Source organism: Rhinolophus sinicus, linkage group LG07 (genome assembly GCF_036562045.2).
Source record: "Rhinolophus sinicus isolate RSC01 linkage group LG07, ASM3656204v1, whole genome shotgun sequence".
NCBI classification, from domain to species: domain Eukaryota; kingdom Metazoa; phylum Chordata; class Mammalia; order Chiroptera; family Rhinolophidae; genus Rhinolophus; species Rhinolophus sinicus.
This window is the reverse complement of record NC_133757.1, coordinates 24,335,126-24,353,434: the sequence shown is the minus strand read 5'-3', so window position 1 is coordinate 24,353,434 and position 18,309 is coordinate 24,335,126. Positions and strand designations below refer to the sequence as shown.

The 18,309-nt window shown below is 40.6% G+C and overlaps 1 protein-coding gene and 1 long non-coding RNA gene across 2 annotated transcripts in view; one reads left to right on the top strand and one right to left on the bottom strand.

The window, feature by feature from the left end:
* Nucleotides 1-1,012: 1,012 nt before the first annotated feature.
* LOC109444049 (uncharacterized) lies at nucleotides 1,013-1,998 on the bottom strand. Its single transcript, XR_012498468.1, has 2 exons — nucleotides 1,492-1,998; nucleotides 1,013-1,382 (listed from the first exon to the last, which is right to left on the bottom strand). It is a non-coding gene; the product is annotated as an uncharacterized LOC109444049 (long non-coding RNA).
* Nucleotides 1,999-2,079: 81 nt separating this feature from the next.
* The window catches only part of ENTPD7 (ectonucleoside triphosphate diphosphohydrolase 7), a 39,383-nt gene continuing 23,153 nt past the window's right edge, over nucleotides 2,080-18,309 (top strand). Inside the window, exons 1-5 of the mRNA XM_019724871.2 lie at nucleotides 2,080-2,216; nucleotides 2,484-2,586; nucleotides 3,722-3,904; nucleotides 16,767-16,972; nucleotides 17,223-17,373. Of these exons, the coding sequence (XP_019580430.2) occupies nucleotides 2,579-2,586; nucleotides 3,722-3,904; nucleotides 16,767-16,972; nucleotides 17,223-17,373 (548 nt within the window). The 5' untranslated portion in view covers nucleotides 2,080-2,216; nucleotides 2,484-2,578. The remainder of the gene's footprint in view (nucleotides 2,217-2,483; nucleotides 2,587-3,721; nucleotides 3,905-16,766; nucleotides 16,973-17,222; nucleotides 17,374-18,309) is intronic.

Here is an 18,309-nt window from a genome sequence, read left to right as displayed (position 1 = left end):
GTATAATTTTGTGGTTAATCCTAACTTTATGCAACTGTTCTACTCAATGTAGCTTCTGTAGTGTTCAATATAACACTTGAAGCAGAGTAGGGATTGAGGGACAGAGAATAAAACTGAGAACTGAGAACTGAAGGAGAAAGGCAAGTTAGGAAGCCCAACTAGGTTGGAGGGGAATGGAGGGGAAAAAACAATAAAGGTGATGCTTGAATAGTGTGGGGATTATGGGCGCCCACCCTGTGCAGTAAAACATTTGCATGTAACTTTTGACTCCCCCCAAACTTAACTAATAGCCTACTGCTGACCACATGATTTACCAATAATATGGTCAATTAACTCATTTTTTGTATATATATTATATACTGTATTCTTGCACTAAAGTAGCTAGAGGAAAGAAAATGTTATTTAAAACACAAGGGAGAGAAAATACATTTACAGTACTATACATACTTATTGGGAAAAATCCACATGTAAGTGGATCAGTGCAGTTCAAATCTGTGGTCAACTGTAGTCACGTGACAGTGAATATACAAACTGGACAATGGCCAGACCATACATGACGATTAGCACTCCGACTCACAACCTCGGCAGCAATAAGCCAGAACTCTTGACTCAGCAATGACTGTTAGCTTCCCTATTTTTTGCCTCTTTCCAACTCAGGACCAACTACAGAAAGCCAAATACGCTTCCCCAACACAATTACTAAGATGCCCTGCTTCTAGTTAGTCTGCTTCCAGCTTCCCCATGCTAATACTCCCAAATCAGAGCATATTTGAAACCTTCCCCCAACCCCTTTTTTTCCCTTAAGCTTTCCCACTCCCTTGACAACCCTTGAGTCTGCCAGATGGAAGTGATAGTGGCTGACTGCCTTGTTATAGCAGGCATAGAATAAACAGCCTCTTTTGGTTCTCATTTGGGTGGTCTTCATTTCCACATTCATTCACTCATATGTCATGTATTAGTTGTAATTTATGTGCCAGGTAGTGCTCAGCATCGATGTGGAAGCAGACAGTCGTTGTCCTAAAGGATATTCTATTTGCACAGACACATAATTGCAATTCAGTGTAGTAAGCGGAATAGGCATATGTAAAGGGAGTGTAGGTCAAGTAAGGCTTTTAGGGGAGGTGACCCTTAACGCCCAGTGTTAAGGGATGAGTACCAGTTGGCCAGGCTAAGACTCAGGGAAAGCTATTCAAGGCAGGTGGTGACGTGGGGGAAGCAGAATGAGCAAAGCCTAAGAGGGCAGAAACCACAGAGGTGCGTTGCTGGAGCCTTATAGGCGAGGCGAGGAGCAGCAGCGAATGCTGCTCGGCGGGGTTGTGGACGGCCATGTCTGTGCCACGTTTGTAAGGACTTGGACTTTACCCTCTCCAAGCGGCTCCCTCCTAGAAATGAGAGAAACAGCTGGTGTAAACAAGGAAGAAAACCATTAGGAAACACTACCTTTGTATGCATTACTGTAAGGTCTGGGAAGGCAGGGTCGCAGCCGCTCACCATGTATGTCGTACAGTAGACATTCAATGAATGTTGAATGAATGGATATAAGCGCTTCTGTGCAGACGTCACTGTCCCCAATTTCCATGTTTTTCTCACGGGACAAGACAATGAGGCCGGGGCATCAGTGTGGTAGGCTATTCTAGGGAAGGAGCGAGGTGGGAGAACTACCATTCTGGAGGGTTGGATTGGTGGACACAAAATCTCTTATAGGTTATGGACAAGGATGCACTTATGTCGCAGACACCCCAAGACCCACCCACCGGAGCCGCTCTGTCCTAAAAGCGGCCGCGGAGAAAGCAGCAGGCGGAGAATTCGCGCCACGTGAGGGGGCAGCAGGAGCAGGGTACCCCGGAGGGGCTCCACACTGGTTACCTGTGTATGCACCCACCCCCGGCCCCTCCAGGCGGAGCCATGGTACGACGCTCCTCTGGATTGGACGCGCTCGAAATCCTGGGGCGGGCATTAGAGGCAGAATGCTCTTGGGGATTGGCCATCTTGGCGGACGGACGTGCGGCTGTCGGAGCTGGTTCGCTGGGGCTCCGGCTGGGTGGAGGGCGGGTCCCTCTCCGCGGGTCCTCTGTCAGTCATTGGCTCCCTGCGGTTTCCTTGGGGACGTGGCGCCGCTGGCAGCTCAGGCCTTTTTCCGGCTGGGCTGAAGGCGGTGGAGAGTCGCACCGGACCGAGTGGAGAGGTGCTGAGGTAGCCGGCGGGCCACTCGACCGGTAAGTGTTAAGTGCTGGAGGGCTGCGGGGCCGGGAGGGACAGGAAAGGTAGCGGAGACCGCCACCTGGGGACTGCTGGTTCCTCGAGGACATTGCTGGCCTTCGAGAACTCCGAAGGAAGCGTCCGCTGGGCCCCAGGAACAAGAGCGGACGGATCTGGAGTGGGAGCCCGGGGAGTGGGTGGGCGCTGTAGCCGTCTCGTGGAGGTCTGGTCTCGTGGGCACTGTTGGAAGTAAGCCTGAAACCCAACCAACCAACTCTTTCTAGGCTGCAGGCTTAGGAGATGCCTGGGACAAGGAGACCACCTTCTCAGGGCAAAAGGAAAAGGAGGTGACAGGCATTGAGACCACTGAAGGGAACCCATGGCTAGGTAAGGCTGCACACTTTCTTCTCTGCTGGAGGCTCGGTGGGGGGGTGGGAGGGGGTGGCAGACAGGTTGGGGGTGCGGGAGAGGTTTTTACAAGTGAGGCTTGCCCTAGGGCTGCATCAGGACTTTGCATCTGGACAGATGGACGCAGAGATCAAATTTGCATTATTTTGAAGGCAGATACAACAGTAATTTCCAGCCTATAAACCCTGTCACTTCAGTGCTAGCTAAACTCAGAAAAGTGCTAGATTGTAATGTTCTTTCAAATTTCCATTTGAGTGAGGCTAGGTGCCCCTTAAAGAGATTAAACTAATTTTTTTTTCCAGTGAACTTTGAAAGCAGACTGCGGTCCTTTTGAATCAATATAAAAAGTGATCTTCACAGTTGAATACACTTATCAATACGTTATAATACTCTGAAGCTGTCAGAAAAAAATAATGTGGATCTGTGGATTGGGACAGTTGTCAAATAGAGTTAAGTGGGGAAAGGTGCAGAACAGTAACTATCAAGTAAAACCAAAGGAATGGAGATACATACACGGATGTATTACCATACAGGACATATATGTATGCTTGTGTATACATAGAATATCCCTGGAAAAATACACAGAAATTGAGTAGCAATGGTTGCCTTTGAGAGGGACATCGTGGGGTTAGGGCAAAAGACTCACGTTCTACTTATGTAGCCTTTTAAGCTGATGTTTTTTTTTGTTGTTGTTGTTTTTTACCGGGTACATATATTAACTGTTAAAATATTTTTGAAACTCAGTTGAATAAATTTTATTACTGTCTACTTTTTTGACAGCATTTTTTGTGGGAATGTTGTAGTTACTGATTCTTCAATGTTATGAAGTTGCCCAGGGAGACTGGTGATCTTTTTATTAACATAAGATTAATTCTTTGGCTTGCACCTCAAAGTGTAGACTTTGGAAAAAGATCAGATAAAGCTTTTCTGATTTATATAGTAGCAGCACTATGAACCACATAGGCCCTTTTCTAAAATTTGAGACTAAAAGAACATTTAGATTTCTGGAGGCATGAATTTTTGCCTTTATTACAAAAGGTTTAACCCAGTTTAAAAACTATATTTTAATACTCAATTTTAGAGACTTTTCTTACTAATGTTCGTCTCATTTCAGGATCAGTTTTTCCTACCTCTGCCCAGCCTCGTGGTACTTTACTGTGCCCACAGTGAGCCCATTTCCCCGTCAGCGAGTGGCATTCCTAGGACTCTTCTTCATATCCTGTCTCCTTTTACTTATGTTGATCATGGACTTTCGACATTGGGGTGCCTCATCACCACAAGATAAGCAATTCGAAAGGTGAGTCAGCTTTAGATATCTTTGATCAGCTTTGCACCGAAGTCATACATATTTTGATAAGCTGTTTAATATATTACTTACTACCTTTGACCCTTTGGGGGAATACCGCACTTTTATTAGTAAAATTGCACGTCAGTTACTACATAAAGATCTTGTCAATATTCAGTTTTGATTTAGGAATGATGCTGCTGAGTTTTAAACATGAAAGGCATCTTTCTGTTTTCTTGTTTTGGTGGGCTGACTTATTGGGTGCATAAACGTTTAGGATTGTTACGTACTCTTGATGAAGTGACCCTCTTATTAAATGACTCTCTTTTTCTTTGATTATATTCTTTGCTCTGAAATCTACTGGCCTTGTATTAATATAGCTACTTAAGCTTTCTTTTGATTAGTGTTAGCATGATAGATGGTTTTTCATCCTTTTAGTTTTAGCCTATTTGTGTCTTTATATTTAAAGTGGGCTTCTGGTGGGCAGCATTTAGTTGAGTCTCGCTTTTTATTTAACCTGACAGTGTCTGCCTTTTATTTGGGGTATTTAAGCCATTTACACTTAATGTGGTTACCAATTATGTTTAGGTTTAAATCTGTTCTGCTATTTTCTGCTTGTCGCATCTGTTCTTTGTTCGTTTTCCCTCTTTTTTCTCCCTTCTTTTGAATCGAGTACATTTTTTATGATTCCATTTCGTCTCCTTTGTTGGCTTATAGATATAACTTTTGTTTTTATTTTTGTAATGGTTGCTTTAGGGTGTAGGGTTTGTAGTATACATCTTTCACTTACCATAGTCTACTTTCAAGTAATATCGTACTTCTTCATGCATAGTATAAGAACCTGTCGACAGCATACTTTCATTCCTCCCTTTTCCTTTGGCCTTTGTGCTATTGTCATACATTTTACTTCTGCATATATTGTAAGCACCACCATATATTGTTCTTATTTGTGCTTTAAACGTTCAATTATCTTAAAGAGGTTTTAAAAATAAGAAAACAATGCTTGCATATTTACTGTTTCTGAGCCTCTTCATTCCTTTGCATAGATTCATATTTCCATCTGGTATCGTTTTCCTTTTGCCTGAAGAACTTCCTTTAACATATCTAGTAGTTTGAGAGTGTAGTTGGTGAATTCTTTCAACTTTCGTATGACTGAAAAAGTCTTAATGTTGCTTTCCTTTTAAAAGAAATGTTCATTGGCTATATATCTCTAGGTTGATCTTTTGTTACTTTAAAGATGATGCTCCACTGTCTTCTGGCTTGTATTCTTTCTGAGAAATCTGCTCTCATTTTTATCTTTGTTCTATCTGTATATATAATGAGTTTTTTTCCTCTGGCTGATTTTAAGATTTTTCTCTTTATCACTGGTTTTAAGCAATTTGATGATGTTGTTTGTTGGAGTTTTTCTCATGATTCTTGTGCTTGTGATTTGTTGATTCGTGGATCAATGGATTTATATTTTTTAATCAAATCTGGACAAATTTTTTCTTCAAATACTTTTTCTGCCCTCTCCCACTTCATCTTTGACATCTCCAAACATACGTATTTTGAACCACGTGAAATTTTCCCACAGCTTACTGATGCTCTGTTCATTTTTTTTCAGTCTTTTTCCCCCTCTCTGTTTCTTTCTGGATATTTTATATTGCTATGCCTTCTAGTTCATTAGTATTTTCTTCTGTAGAGTTTAATCTGTTAATTCCATCCAGTGAGAGCTGAATAAACACTTTTTTCCCCACAGAAAATACATCTAATTATTTGATATAGTTTTAATGCCTTACCACTTGCATAGAAGATCCACATTCTTTTATAACAGTGATTCATTTTGCTATTAATTTCTGATTAGGCTATAAAATAACATGATGACATGTTATTTTCACCATCTTCAACATGATTTTCTCTTTATCACTTCTCGGGTATATATCAGTTAGGAGGCTTTGGGCTGCAAGTAACAGTCAAACTGACTGAAATAATAAGGAAGTTTATTGGCTCATAACTAGAAGTCCAGAGGCAGAGGGACCACAAGTTCAACACTGGCTGGCACGACGGGAGTCTCTGGCTCTGTTGTCTACAGTGTCAGCTTACTTAATGGTTGCAAAATAGCAGCCAGTAGCAACAAGGGCTACATGCATCCTGTTCTCTAGAGAAAAGCAGGCCTTCCGTGCTCTCTTACAAGAATGCAGAAGACTCTTCCCAGAAACGTCTAGTAACCCTTTCCTTGAACCTTTTTCGGTTAGAATTGGGACACATGCCTACTCCCCTTAATATTTCTGGGCTGTTCTATCCCCAGAAGTTTTCATTTCTCTATCACTTTGGTCATTCATCCATCCATTCATTCAACAAACATTTATTGAGCAGCCACTATGTGCTGGGTGATATAATGGCACAAGGACATGGAGACTTTGGTACCTTTTCTCAACAAGTTTATGTTTTCAACTTTTACTCCTCTAGCAGTGCTGAGGAGTACTGACTTCTTTTGACTCTTCCTTTCCAGAAGAGGCAACACTTGTTTAGATGGCTACACAGTTGTCAACAATAGGCCTTAAGAAGCTTGTTAGCTTTGGAGAACTAAATCCATAATTTGAGTTTCCTGGATGCTTACTGGGATTTCCTTTCCTTCCCACTGGAGACAGCATGGGCTAATTATGGAATTCTATGCAGGTTAATATGGCTAGAGTGAAGACTGTTACGGAGTTAGTGAGTCATATAGAGAGATAGATTAGGCTGGGCCTGCTAAGCCGTTTTAGGAAGTTTAGACATTATCCTAAGGGCAGAGGGAAGGCTTTGAAAGGCTTTGAAGGATGATATGGTTTGCTTTTTAAAGAAAGCATATTTTGGTGGCGTTTTAGAGAATGAATTGGAGGAGAGTAAAAATGAAAGCAGGGAGATGAACTGGAATACTGCAATAGAGAGATGATGGTGGCCTGAACTTGGGTGGCAGCAATGACGATGGCGAGAAGGAAATGCATTTGATGGATCCGTGGGAGGTAGAGTGATCCCATTGGTCTTGTCTGCCAATATACCCCAAGGGGCCAGATCCATTAAATGCTTGTTAAGTTGAATTAATTGAAACCGTTAGGTGCAGTGCTAAGGAACACACAGACTGTGCCATTGAGGGGACCGTACCAAAGTCTTGACCCCCTGTAGTGCTTTGGCTGAGCAGCAAGCAACCATGTAGCCTAAAAGCTTTTTGTTCTTTTGTTCTTTATTTTAATTAAAGTTTGTTGGGGTGACAGTTGTTAATAAAGTTACATAGATTTCCAGTGTACAATTCTGTATTACATCATCTATATCTCACATTGTGTGTTCACCACCCAGAGTCAGTTCTCCTTCCATCACCACATATTTGATCCCGTTTACCCCTCATCTACCACCCTTCTCCCCCTTTACCCTCTGGTAACCACTAAACTATTGTCTATGTCTATGAGTTTTTGTTTCTTTATTTGTTTGTCTTGTTCCTTTGTTGTTTTCAGTTTTATATCCCACATATCAGTGAAATCTTATGGTTCTCGACTTTTTCTGTCTGACTTATTTCTCTTAGCATAATAATCTCAAAATTCATCCATGTTGTCGCAAATGGCACTATTTCAAAAGTTATGTGCATATTGCCACAAATTACCATATATCATTAAACTATCATGGCAGCCTCTATGAGTCATTTAGGAAGCAAACATTTGTTGAGAGCTTGCTGTGTACACGACACTGCTAGACACTGGGGTACAAAGATGAATAAAATGTGGCTCCTGAACTCATGGAGTTCACAATCTAGTTAGGGAGGCAGACATGAAGGAATAGTTATTTCCCAATGAGGTAGTAGTTTATGTATAGCTGTATAGAATCAGAAATAGTCAGGAACTGTATGCTGCCAAGAATCCGGAACAAAGTTAAGAATCAGCAGTTAATCAAAGAGGCCCATGAGTAACCCAATTTGATATCACTAAGCTCATGTACAGGAGCTTCTGTGCTTTACTGATAAGATAAGCTCTCACAAAGAGCCTGCTTGCTTTTATTTTACTCATTTTTTTAATTAGCTGGGTTCTCTTGTCTCAGAAGACAGCAGACCAGAGCAAATTGGAATGGTGGTAGTGGGGAGTGTGCAGTGGTCATGAGATGTGGGCACATTGATGACAAAAATAATATCTAGCACTTTGACAGCGAGGCAAGAGAGAGGAAATTTATTAAATGTAGACTGACTCAAAATTTCTATCGACTGTTTCTACAGTGGCAAACAGTTCTGCACATTTTGTTAAAACTCTTATTACACAGTCTAATAATTTATGTTAAGAATGACCTGAAATCTGTGGTTGTCACCTTTCTGTATCTGAATCACTTGGGGACCTTTAAGAAATAGTTGGACCTTTTCTCAAGGTGACTCTAATATGCAGCCTGAATTGGGAACCACTGCACCAAGGTTTAGTGATATTTATTTGGGAAGGAGGTATTATGGTGTAGGGATAAGAGGATTGATGTTAGAGCTAATAAGCCCATCATTTGTAGTTGGGTGTCTTGGGCAGGTGTCGTATTCTGAAATATCATTTTCTTTATGTATAAAGTGGAGGCAGTCTTGTCATTTGGATTAAAAGAGAAAAGCATCTAGGACTGCCTGTTGCATCATGGGTGTTAGTTTTATTACTATTATTGTTATTTGAAATAATCTTGATTTTTCTGTTTTCTAATTTCTGGGGTTTTTTTGTCCTACAAATATACACTGAAGATTGTTATCTTATCTCCATTTAAAATGTTCCTTCCAGAATTTCTTTTTTTTGTGTCAGCAGCTACTGTGTAAGCACTGGTGGCCACTAGCTGATGATAAAAATCATTAAATGAATAACTAAGAATTTTTAAGCAAATAATTAGGAATTGATGAATTGTCCCTAATTTACAAAATGAAGTTAAATCAGTATGTTGTGATGTTTCACAAAAGGTATAAAGCAGGTCCTCGAATAACATGGTTTTGTTCAATGTTGATGAGAAAAAAAAAACAGTTGGTGCCCAGCCGGGGCTACTGTCGGCGTGCAGTGTGCGCGTCCTCACCATGTCTGTGTGGGTTTTCCCCCGGGACTCTGGTTTCCTCCCACAGCCCAAAGATGTGCATGTGAGGTGAACGGCGTGTCTAAATGGTCCTGGTCTGAGTGAATGTGGGTATGTGAGAGTGCTCCCTTGATGGAAGGGATTCCGGTCCAAGGGGGTTCCTTCCCACCTTGTGCCCTAAGCTGCCAGGATGGGCTCAGACCACTTAGGACCCTGAACTGGAATCACCAGGTTGGAAAATAATTATCTAACTTGTTTTTATTAATCTTTCTTAAGTGTATGTATAGCTCACATTTATTTCAGTGTTTAATATTAGAAGTGTTTGGGGTCTTTACTTAGAAGTTTGGTGATTTTTTTTTTTTTTTACCAGAAATATGCCATAGGAACTTAACTCTTATTTATGTCAATTAGCTTATGGTAAAACTGGTTTTGTTATATGTTGTTTTGCTTAAAGTCACATTCCAAGAACCTATCAATGATACGTGAGGACTAACTGTGTGCTATGTGGCCCGGAGCACACTGACTTACTAGGTGTCTACACGAGAGCAAGTTTGGAAACACTTGATCAGGGAAATATGCTCACAGGAGTACCAAAGTCATCCTATGGTCTTGATAAATGAGGCATTGCTTTAGTTACAAATTACAGTCTCTCTTGCACATTGCACCTTTGTATTTTAATATGTATGAAAGTAGCTAATGTTTAAAAGAATAATTCAATTATTTTCACATTGAAAAAAATTTGAATTTTTCAGCCATTTGTGGAACTTAGTATATCTGCTGAGGTGATAGAAGCCGGGGTGGGGGATCCCCCCTCAGTAGTTTCAAAACTGAAGAATTATTATTTTTTTCTTTATCATGAACATGTACCCACATTGCTTCTAGAAGGAGACGGCGGGAGGTTTGCATTAGAACTAGAATTTAGGAAAAGGTAAATTTAGAATAATGGAATGTCAGTGAGGAAAGAATGTAGAGTTGTTGTGTTTTTTTTAAATGTTATTTTTTAGAGCAGTTTTAGGTTCACAGTTAAATTGAGCAGAAAGTACCGAGATTTCCTTTATACCCTCTGCAAACCCCCCCACCCCCCACCACCACCACCATACACAGCAAAGCTCTTTTTAAGAATAATTTGGGTTAGGTATGTGTTTTCATCAACTTTTTATCTGGCGTGTGCCTTACATTATAAGATGTGCTCCAACAACTTCAGACTTAATACATATTTTACATTCATTTATTCATCTATTCACTTATTCAACAAATAATATTGAATGTCTACACTGTGGTTTCCAGTAGGGTAGCCACTACACATAAGTGGCTGTTTCAAATTAATTAAAATTAAATAAAACAAAAAATTCCTCACGTGCCCTAGTCACATTTCAAGTGCTCAGGAGCCATACGTAAGCTAGTATAGACCTTCCTTATGAGTTTCAGTTCTGTTTAAAGCAAGTCAAGAAGAGGCATTACTTTTAGTTAGGAAAAAAAATATTAACTTTAGGATATGCAGGTAAGTAAGGGCTCTTTTATACAGTAGAACAGTAGAACAATTCATATATTTTTGCTGGTGACATTGAAGGCATTTATTTGCGTTTATTCACATTCGTTTATTTAGTTTCCTGTGCTTAGTGGGTGGTATTTGTAAGCAGAACTTTAACTTATAAATGTTCCTGACTGCTCTGATTAATCTTGTTAGGAGATGAACAGTAACCTTGCAAGAGGCTTTTCTGGGCCTGTGTGACTATCATCAGTCATGTACAGCTACTCTGGCTGTGGTGTCATTATATTTGGTTCTGAGCCTTGAATGGAGTTGAAGAGCATGATGCTGTTCAGCAAAGAGCTGGTCGCCCCATGCTGATGGGGCCACTTTAATTGACTTTTGTGCATTACTGAGTTCTGTTTGAACTCTAGAAGTGGCATAATTAGTTTTCATTTTGTAAGTTAGGTAATGGTTTGGTCAGTTACCATGCTAACGCTGTTCATGTTTTCAGGATAATGGCAGTGAAAAGCCACTGTCTTCCAGTTCTACCTCGGGTGATGTATGTGTGGGCAACTTTCTTTTCATTGACTCAGCAGTGACCAGAGGGAAATCATGTTTTTCGAATAGAGAGAGAGGGCGTGTGTGTGTTTTGGGGGTTGGGGGTGGGGTTAAGTATGTGTGATGGTGAATCAGATCTCTCCTGGGAAGGTGGATATGAGGGATTACAAAGCTTTCAGAATTTTCTCTTGGGCTTTAGGTCCTCTTTAGGGATTGACTCAGTGCAGCATCAGCAAAGCAGGAGGGTCCAGCAATGCAAGTAATTGACCACAATGGCTAAGGCCAAGACTGCACATCACAAATGAGAACATCCAAGAAGGACCAGTGATCCATCCATGTTAGGAGCCTACCCAGAGGAGGACCTTCAGGGGGTCGAAAAGTGTAAGAAGCCTGATTAAGTCACAAGATGTCAGAATTCCAGAAAGAGGTGATACTGTTACTTCACGGAGGGGGAAATTGTTCTTCAGTTACTCATTTGTATGCAGGATGAGAAAAATGGAGACTTTCTGCTGCCTGCAGCATTAATTAAAGACTCAAATCGGATGTGTAACATAAGTTCTGTCTGATCCTGTCTTTCTCCCTTGTGTTCTAATGTCAGCTGACATTTTTTTCTGCCAGTGCATACATGGAGACTTCTAAAGGAAGAGAAGGAAAAGTTAAGTTGCATGCAAACTAGAGCTGTGAAGTTGTTTATCTTGACAGGAGCCAAAGAGGATGACAGGATGCTTTGGAAAGCCATCGAAACTTTCTAAGGAGGAGACCAGTTGATTTTGAGTATAGCTATACAAAGATATAGAGACGTTAGCAACAAACCAACAGCTGCATATTGTGAACTCTAGGAGCAGACATTTAGTGTCGATGGATACATATCAGAGAAATGTGAGAAACACTGTGACAATATCAAGGTACTGCAGATAAGGCCATGTTCTTGAGAAGCTAGTAGTCTAGATGGAGAGGTGGAACAAACAAATAAGAAAGAAGTCTGAGGGGCCGGCCCGGTGGCTCAGGTGGCTGGAGTGGTGTGCTCCTAACGCCAAGTCACCGGTTCAATTCCCACATGGGCCAGGGAGCTGTGTCCTACAGAACTAGACTGAGAAACAATGGCTTGAACCGGGGCGGGGCGGGGGGGGGAGGTGGAAGAAAGGGGAGGAAAAAAAGAAAGAAGTCTTAGGGGCTCATACTGAAATATGTGCAAACAAGTCAAAGGGAATAATGAAACTCCACATTTTATAGCAGAAGGAGACCGTGTCAGATAACTGTGGATATTACAAGGTCTGCATTGTGGCGTGGAGGCTTCTTAAGAAGTGGGAAGCCATGTCAAAGAAGGCAAAAGGGAAAGAATAGGTGGAGGTGGAGAAGCAAATGGATGTTAACAAAGATAAAGGTCACATCAGAGCCTTGGTCCTCAAAGTGTTTACTGACCCTTTAGAGTTTCTGACACCCTTTCACCCTTAGTGGGTCTATGAGTCCAAAACTATTTTGATAATAATACTAAAATATTTGCCCTTTTAAAATTGTGTTAGAAAACATATAACATAAAATTTACCATCTTAATCATTTTTAAATGTACAGTTCAGTAGTGTTAAGTATACTCACATTGTTATGCAGCCAATCTCCAGAACTTCATCTGGCGAATGTGAAACTTTATACCCATTAAACAACAATTTCCCCTTTTCCCTTCCCATCCAGCCCCCCTGGTAACCACTATTTTATTTTCTGTTTCTATGAATTTGACTCCTTTACATACCTCATATAAGTGGAATCATACAGAATTTGTCTTTGCTACTGGCTTATTTCACTTAACATAAAATCCCCAGGATTCATCCATGTTGTAGCATGTGACAGGATTTCATATGCTTAAGGCTGAATAATATTCCATTGTATGTATAGACCACATTTAGTTTATCCATTCACCTGCCGGTGGACATTGGAGTTGTTTCTCCCTCTTGGCTATTGTGATGATACTTGGCCTTTTCACTGAGTTGACATTTACACTGATGCTGCAAAAGCAGAAGAGAAGCAGAGAAAATCTGCTGGTGCCGTAGCACAAATCCAGGTAGAGGTACTAAGTAGTACCAGTAGTTATTGTAGTCTCCATTGCCACACAACTGCAGCGGGGAAAAGTGTTTTGTTCCACTTCAGAATATATTTTCAATATTTTGTGTGGCAAAATGGGAAATAAGCGTTAAGCATTTCTGTTGCATACTGAAATGGTCTTGAGGAAAAGCATTTAGGCAGCTGTTTGAGCTATGAGCTAAACCTAGCTGCTTTTGTCATGGAATACTATTTTTACTTGAAAGAATAATTGCCAGAAAAACTGTGGTTTTCAGACTTGGGTATTTCACAGACATTTTCTTGCAAATGAATGAAGTAAAACAGCTTGTCACTTTAAGGAAAACAACTGTCAGTATTTATTGCCAAGATAAGATTTGAACTTTCAAGTGAAAATCAGAAGTTTGGAAAATTTGTATCTGCCATTGTGAGTTTGATAGCTTCCCAATACTTAAAACTTTTTGATAAGATTAGTAGTAGTGATATTAGTGAATGTGGTTTTTTTTAATATTGTCTAATGAAATGTGTGAACATTAGTAAGATTTGCATAGTTCAGTGAACCAGTCTTTTCCAATATATGATGTTACAAAATCATGCATAGGTAAAAGCCCTTCAAAGTGCAAGAAAGACCAATGGATTTTAATGTTACAGAGTATGGAAAGTTCTTAGATAGGGTTTTAGGTTGCAACTAATCTTTAAGAAACTCTACTTGTTGAGTTTTAGTGCAGCGTCAAAGAAGAATATTCATAATGATCTAAAAAGGCTATTGAAATATCCTTCCCTTTTCCAACATGTCTGTGTGAAGCTGGGTTTTCTTCATATACTTCAACCAAAATAGCCTATCGGAACAGATTGAATATAGAAGCAAATACAAGAATCCAGCTGTCTTCTATTAATCCAGACGCTAGAGAGATTTGCAAAACTATAAAACAACAGCACTCCTTTTTGTTTTAGAAAATATTATTACTTTTTATAAAGTATGTTAATATGTAATGAGTTTATTGTTATATCTAAATTAGTACTTTAAATTTTTCTGTTTTATTTTCTAACATGGTAAATATAGATAGATGTAATCCACATACACTAGTGTTTTTTTTTAAATAACTTTTGAGAATATGAAGGGATCCTGAGCCCTAAAAGTTTAAGAACCAAGATACTAGAGAAAAGTTATTCATTAAGCATGAGGGGATGGGATCCAGAATGTCTGAGAGAAGAAGGAGTGGTTTTCAGAGAAGAGAAGCAGAGAAAATCTGTGAAGCATTGAAGTACAAAGATTACTATGATGGGAAATGAAAAGTCGTTTGAGCTGGAGATGGATTATCTTGCCTATGTCTTTTCTATCTACAGTATCTTGCGAGGTCACTATTTGCAAGAGTTCGGTAACAAACCCAGACGTCTGCCCAGCTTTCATGTGATAGAAATGAGCTGTTACGGGCTGATTGGTCGATTGTGAGCCCCGTTCAGCCTGGCAATTTGATTAGCATGGGAAAGAATGTAGTGAAATGGAATCTTTAGGACTGTGAACTTTCTAGTGTGTAACAGATTTTTACCACCTGTTGCATTTCCCATAACTCACGCTCATGAAATCCAGAATAAGTTCTACCTGACCTTATCCTGTGCACTAATTTACAATGTTATAGTGCAGCTCAAATATATGTCCTTCTCTTTTTTAAAAAAAAAGTGCATTTTGTATGGTAGAATAGGAAAGGTACTCAGCTCTCCCTTTTTATTTTAGAACAGTTTCTACATGTTCTTCTTTTTAACACGTTTGCTTTTTTCTGTCCAAAGTAAGGAACTTTGTGGTCTCTATAGCAGCGTGAAATCACCGGTAAACACAGGCTAGACTGTTCTGAGGGGCTTCACACTGGCTTCGTGTTCTGATCAGAGGTGGATTTACTACAAAGCTAAGGAATGATACCTACACTTCAAGACCCCTCACTTGCATGAGCCCCTTTTGTATTTGTCATGTTGAATCTTTTCTTAAAAAGACGCCCCCTCCACTTGTATTAGCTTCAGGCTCCACAAAACCTAGTTCTGAGGAGTTCTGTGGAAGGGTCTTGGGGATCTAAGAGTTAGCTCTAAAGACAATGTTGGATGAGTAAGACATATAAGGAAGGGAGTTTAGCTATAACACTTGAAAAATCTCCACAGCATTGCTTTCAGGGCATTTATTTCATTATTAGCTCAACCTAGGGTAACACTTATTCAAATTCAAAATAATTTAGAAGACAGAATTTTAATCTGTCTACCAAGCAGTGTGTATTCTTAGCACCAAGAAAGAGCTCTCCTTTTGTGTACACTCAGCTAAAAGCCATTCTCACGGGCTCCTCTTCAAGTGAAGCCTTTGAAGAGAGGAGTCAGTGATATTTGCACTTTTCAGACCCTCAGGCTCTGAGGGAACTTTAGTGTTAATTAAAGCCTCAGTGCTCAGAAGCATCGACCAACTCTTAGCCTTCTTTTCTTTCCGGACTTTCCAGCCCTTTTCTCCAGAGGGTTGGCAGCTATTTGCTCTCCCAATAATTACGTAACAGCAAGAGCAGTGGCGACAGCAGCACTGTGCTCTCTGCCCACAGGCATCGCATGGTCTCTCTGAGGGCAGAGGCCCCATGATCCTTATTTTACAGATGAGGAGATAGCCTGAGGGAAGTTCGGGAACTTGCTGAAGTCACACAGCATAGAAAGTGCTAGAGCTAAGACTCAACCCTGGGTGTTTGCCAGTAACGTCTTTCCTTGTTTCTTCTTCCTGTTGTCAGTCAGGTATCTTGGAATGAGAATCTGAGAAAAATCTCAACACAAAGTACTGTCTTAGGGCCTAGAAGCTTTTTTTCTAAATTTGTTTGTTTTAACAGTGTAATGTTTTATTTTTTTAAACTGGGTGTTAGGTACACAGGCATTGTCTTATTATTATTCTTTACTACACTATGCAAATTTTATGAACATCCTTTTTATAGCTATAAAATTTTTTAAAAGAGCATAGAAAAGAATAATTATTGTACCAGAGGGTAAGGGGGTGGGAGGTGGAAGATGAGGGTAAGGGGGATCAAATATATGGTGATGGAAGGAGAACTGACTCTGGATGATGAACACACAATGGATTTATAGATGATGTAATACAGAATTGTACACCTGAAATCTATGTAATTTTACTAACAATTGTCACCCCAATAAATTTAAAAAATAAATTAAAAAAAAAGAATAATTATTGTTTCATGAAATGCATTTTTTGTCATTACAATTCTAACATTACAAAGTGCAAAGCAAAAAGCCCCATAAAAACATCATCACCCAGAAACACACATTAAGTGATAATCATTCCGTAGTATTCTTTATGTTTATATACAGAAAGGATAAATAGATAGGTAGAAAATTATTAAGATTGTTTTAGTTATTTAGTGTGCATAACAAATCTCCCCAAAATTTAGTGGTTAGAACAACAAAATCCAGTTGTTTGCCCAGGCCTAGAACTCTTTCATGAAAAGCTTGGAAAAGATTTGTTACCCCAGCCAGTTTCAGAACTGGAAACCAAATATGGAGGAGTCCTTTAGCTGTCTAATTTCAATGGCCTCTAGGCAAACAGACCAGCAGTTGCCTCATATACATCAGTCCACATGGTCAATACTGTTTCATTCCTCTGTTAGGACATGGAGTCCCATGTGCCTGGCACATGTCGACGCTTAATGAAGACACATGAAGAAATGAATTAAATGGTGGTGCCTTTTGTGGACCTGGCCTCTTAACAGCAATTTCTCTTTTTGCCCGACTTAGGTATTTGGCTCGAGTGGGGGAGCTTGAAGCTACTGACACTGAAGACCCGAATCTAAATTATGGACTTGTTGTGGACTGTGGCAGCAGTGGCTCCCGGATTTTTGTTTATTTCTGGCCAAGACATAATGGGAATCCCCATGACTTGCTGGACATCAAACAGATGAGAGATCGCAACAGCCAACCAGTGGTTAAAAAAATCAAGCCAGGTACTAACCAGAATATATTTCGTTGTTGATGAAATATATCTGCTACAGGCATATGAGAGAGGAGAGAAAGGCAAGAAAGCAAGCTCCCCTTTTCTCTTGAGATTCCGCTTAAGGGGAGCGGTATCTCTTTCATTGCCTCCCCACCTCCTCTCAGATAAATGTTTAGGACCTTAGGCAGAGCCTTATGGAGTATCAGTCCTCTGAGTCTGTGTGATCTGCTTTTTAAAAACAGTATTTTGTCTTACTTAAGGAATCTCTGCAATGGCAGACACTCCAGAACATGCCAGCGATTATCTCCGTCCTCTGCTGAGCTTTGCTGCTGCTCACGTGCCTGTGAAGAAGCACAAGGAGACCCCCCTTTACATCCTGTGCACAGCGGGCATGAGGCTTCTTCCTGAGAGGTGAGATGCACAGTCTGAGAGACAGGAAAATGGGTGGCACCAGACTTGAAAGGCTGCTGTCCTCTGTGCTTCCCTGGTCTGAGCAGAGCCACCAGTCCCCGCAATAACTGCACACTCAGTTGTTCACACCTTCGTGTCATTGGCTTCTTTGGGATCCATGTCTACCTGCGAAGGCCGTAGTGGTTCTTAGTTTTGATTGAGGGTTAGGGGCAGTGGTGATGATGTTAAATTTGAATCATGAGGCACCTAGATGGGGAGCAATAACAGAAGGGTAGTAGGAGGGTCACCGAGGGACTGGGTACCTGGGGCTAGTGTGAGGGCTCTGAGAGGACTGCTGCTTTCTCTGTACCTTTGCTGGCTCCCTGGTGGTGCTCCTAGCAAAGCTCAGGCTCCAGAGCTTTGGACAAGTTTTTTCAACCCTAGCCAGTCTCAGGTCTTTTCCAGTTAACGTTGGTAGTTTCGCCTGGCATCTTGCCACTTGATCCCTCGTCCCTCTCTGGAAGAGGAAGAGCCCCCTCCTTGGTTGTAATATCTCCCCTTTGACCACCTCCCTGACCCCTCCACACTTATTATGGTCATGGGGTGGGAGTGAGCTCCCTTGACTTTAGAATCCATCCTTCTGAAATGTTCATAGTCTCATAGGCATCAGATATGTTTTTATTAGCTTAAATATTTTTCCATGGTAAATAGCAGTTCCCTTTTCCACAAAAGTTTTATTTTGTATACTTGGCAACAAAAACCTCAGCCATGCGTACAGGACTCCATGCTGCTTATGCCAGACATGCCAGACAATATAACATATGTCAGTACTTCTTTCAGTGGACTTCTTTCCTTCTGTTTAGATGCGCAGTTACTGATTTCCTATTTGGTTTACTGCTGAGAAGCAGATTACAGTGGTACCTCGGTTTTCAAACATCTCCGTTGACGAACATTTCG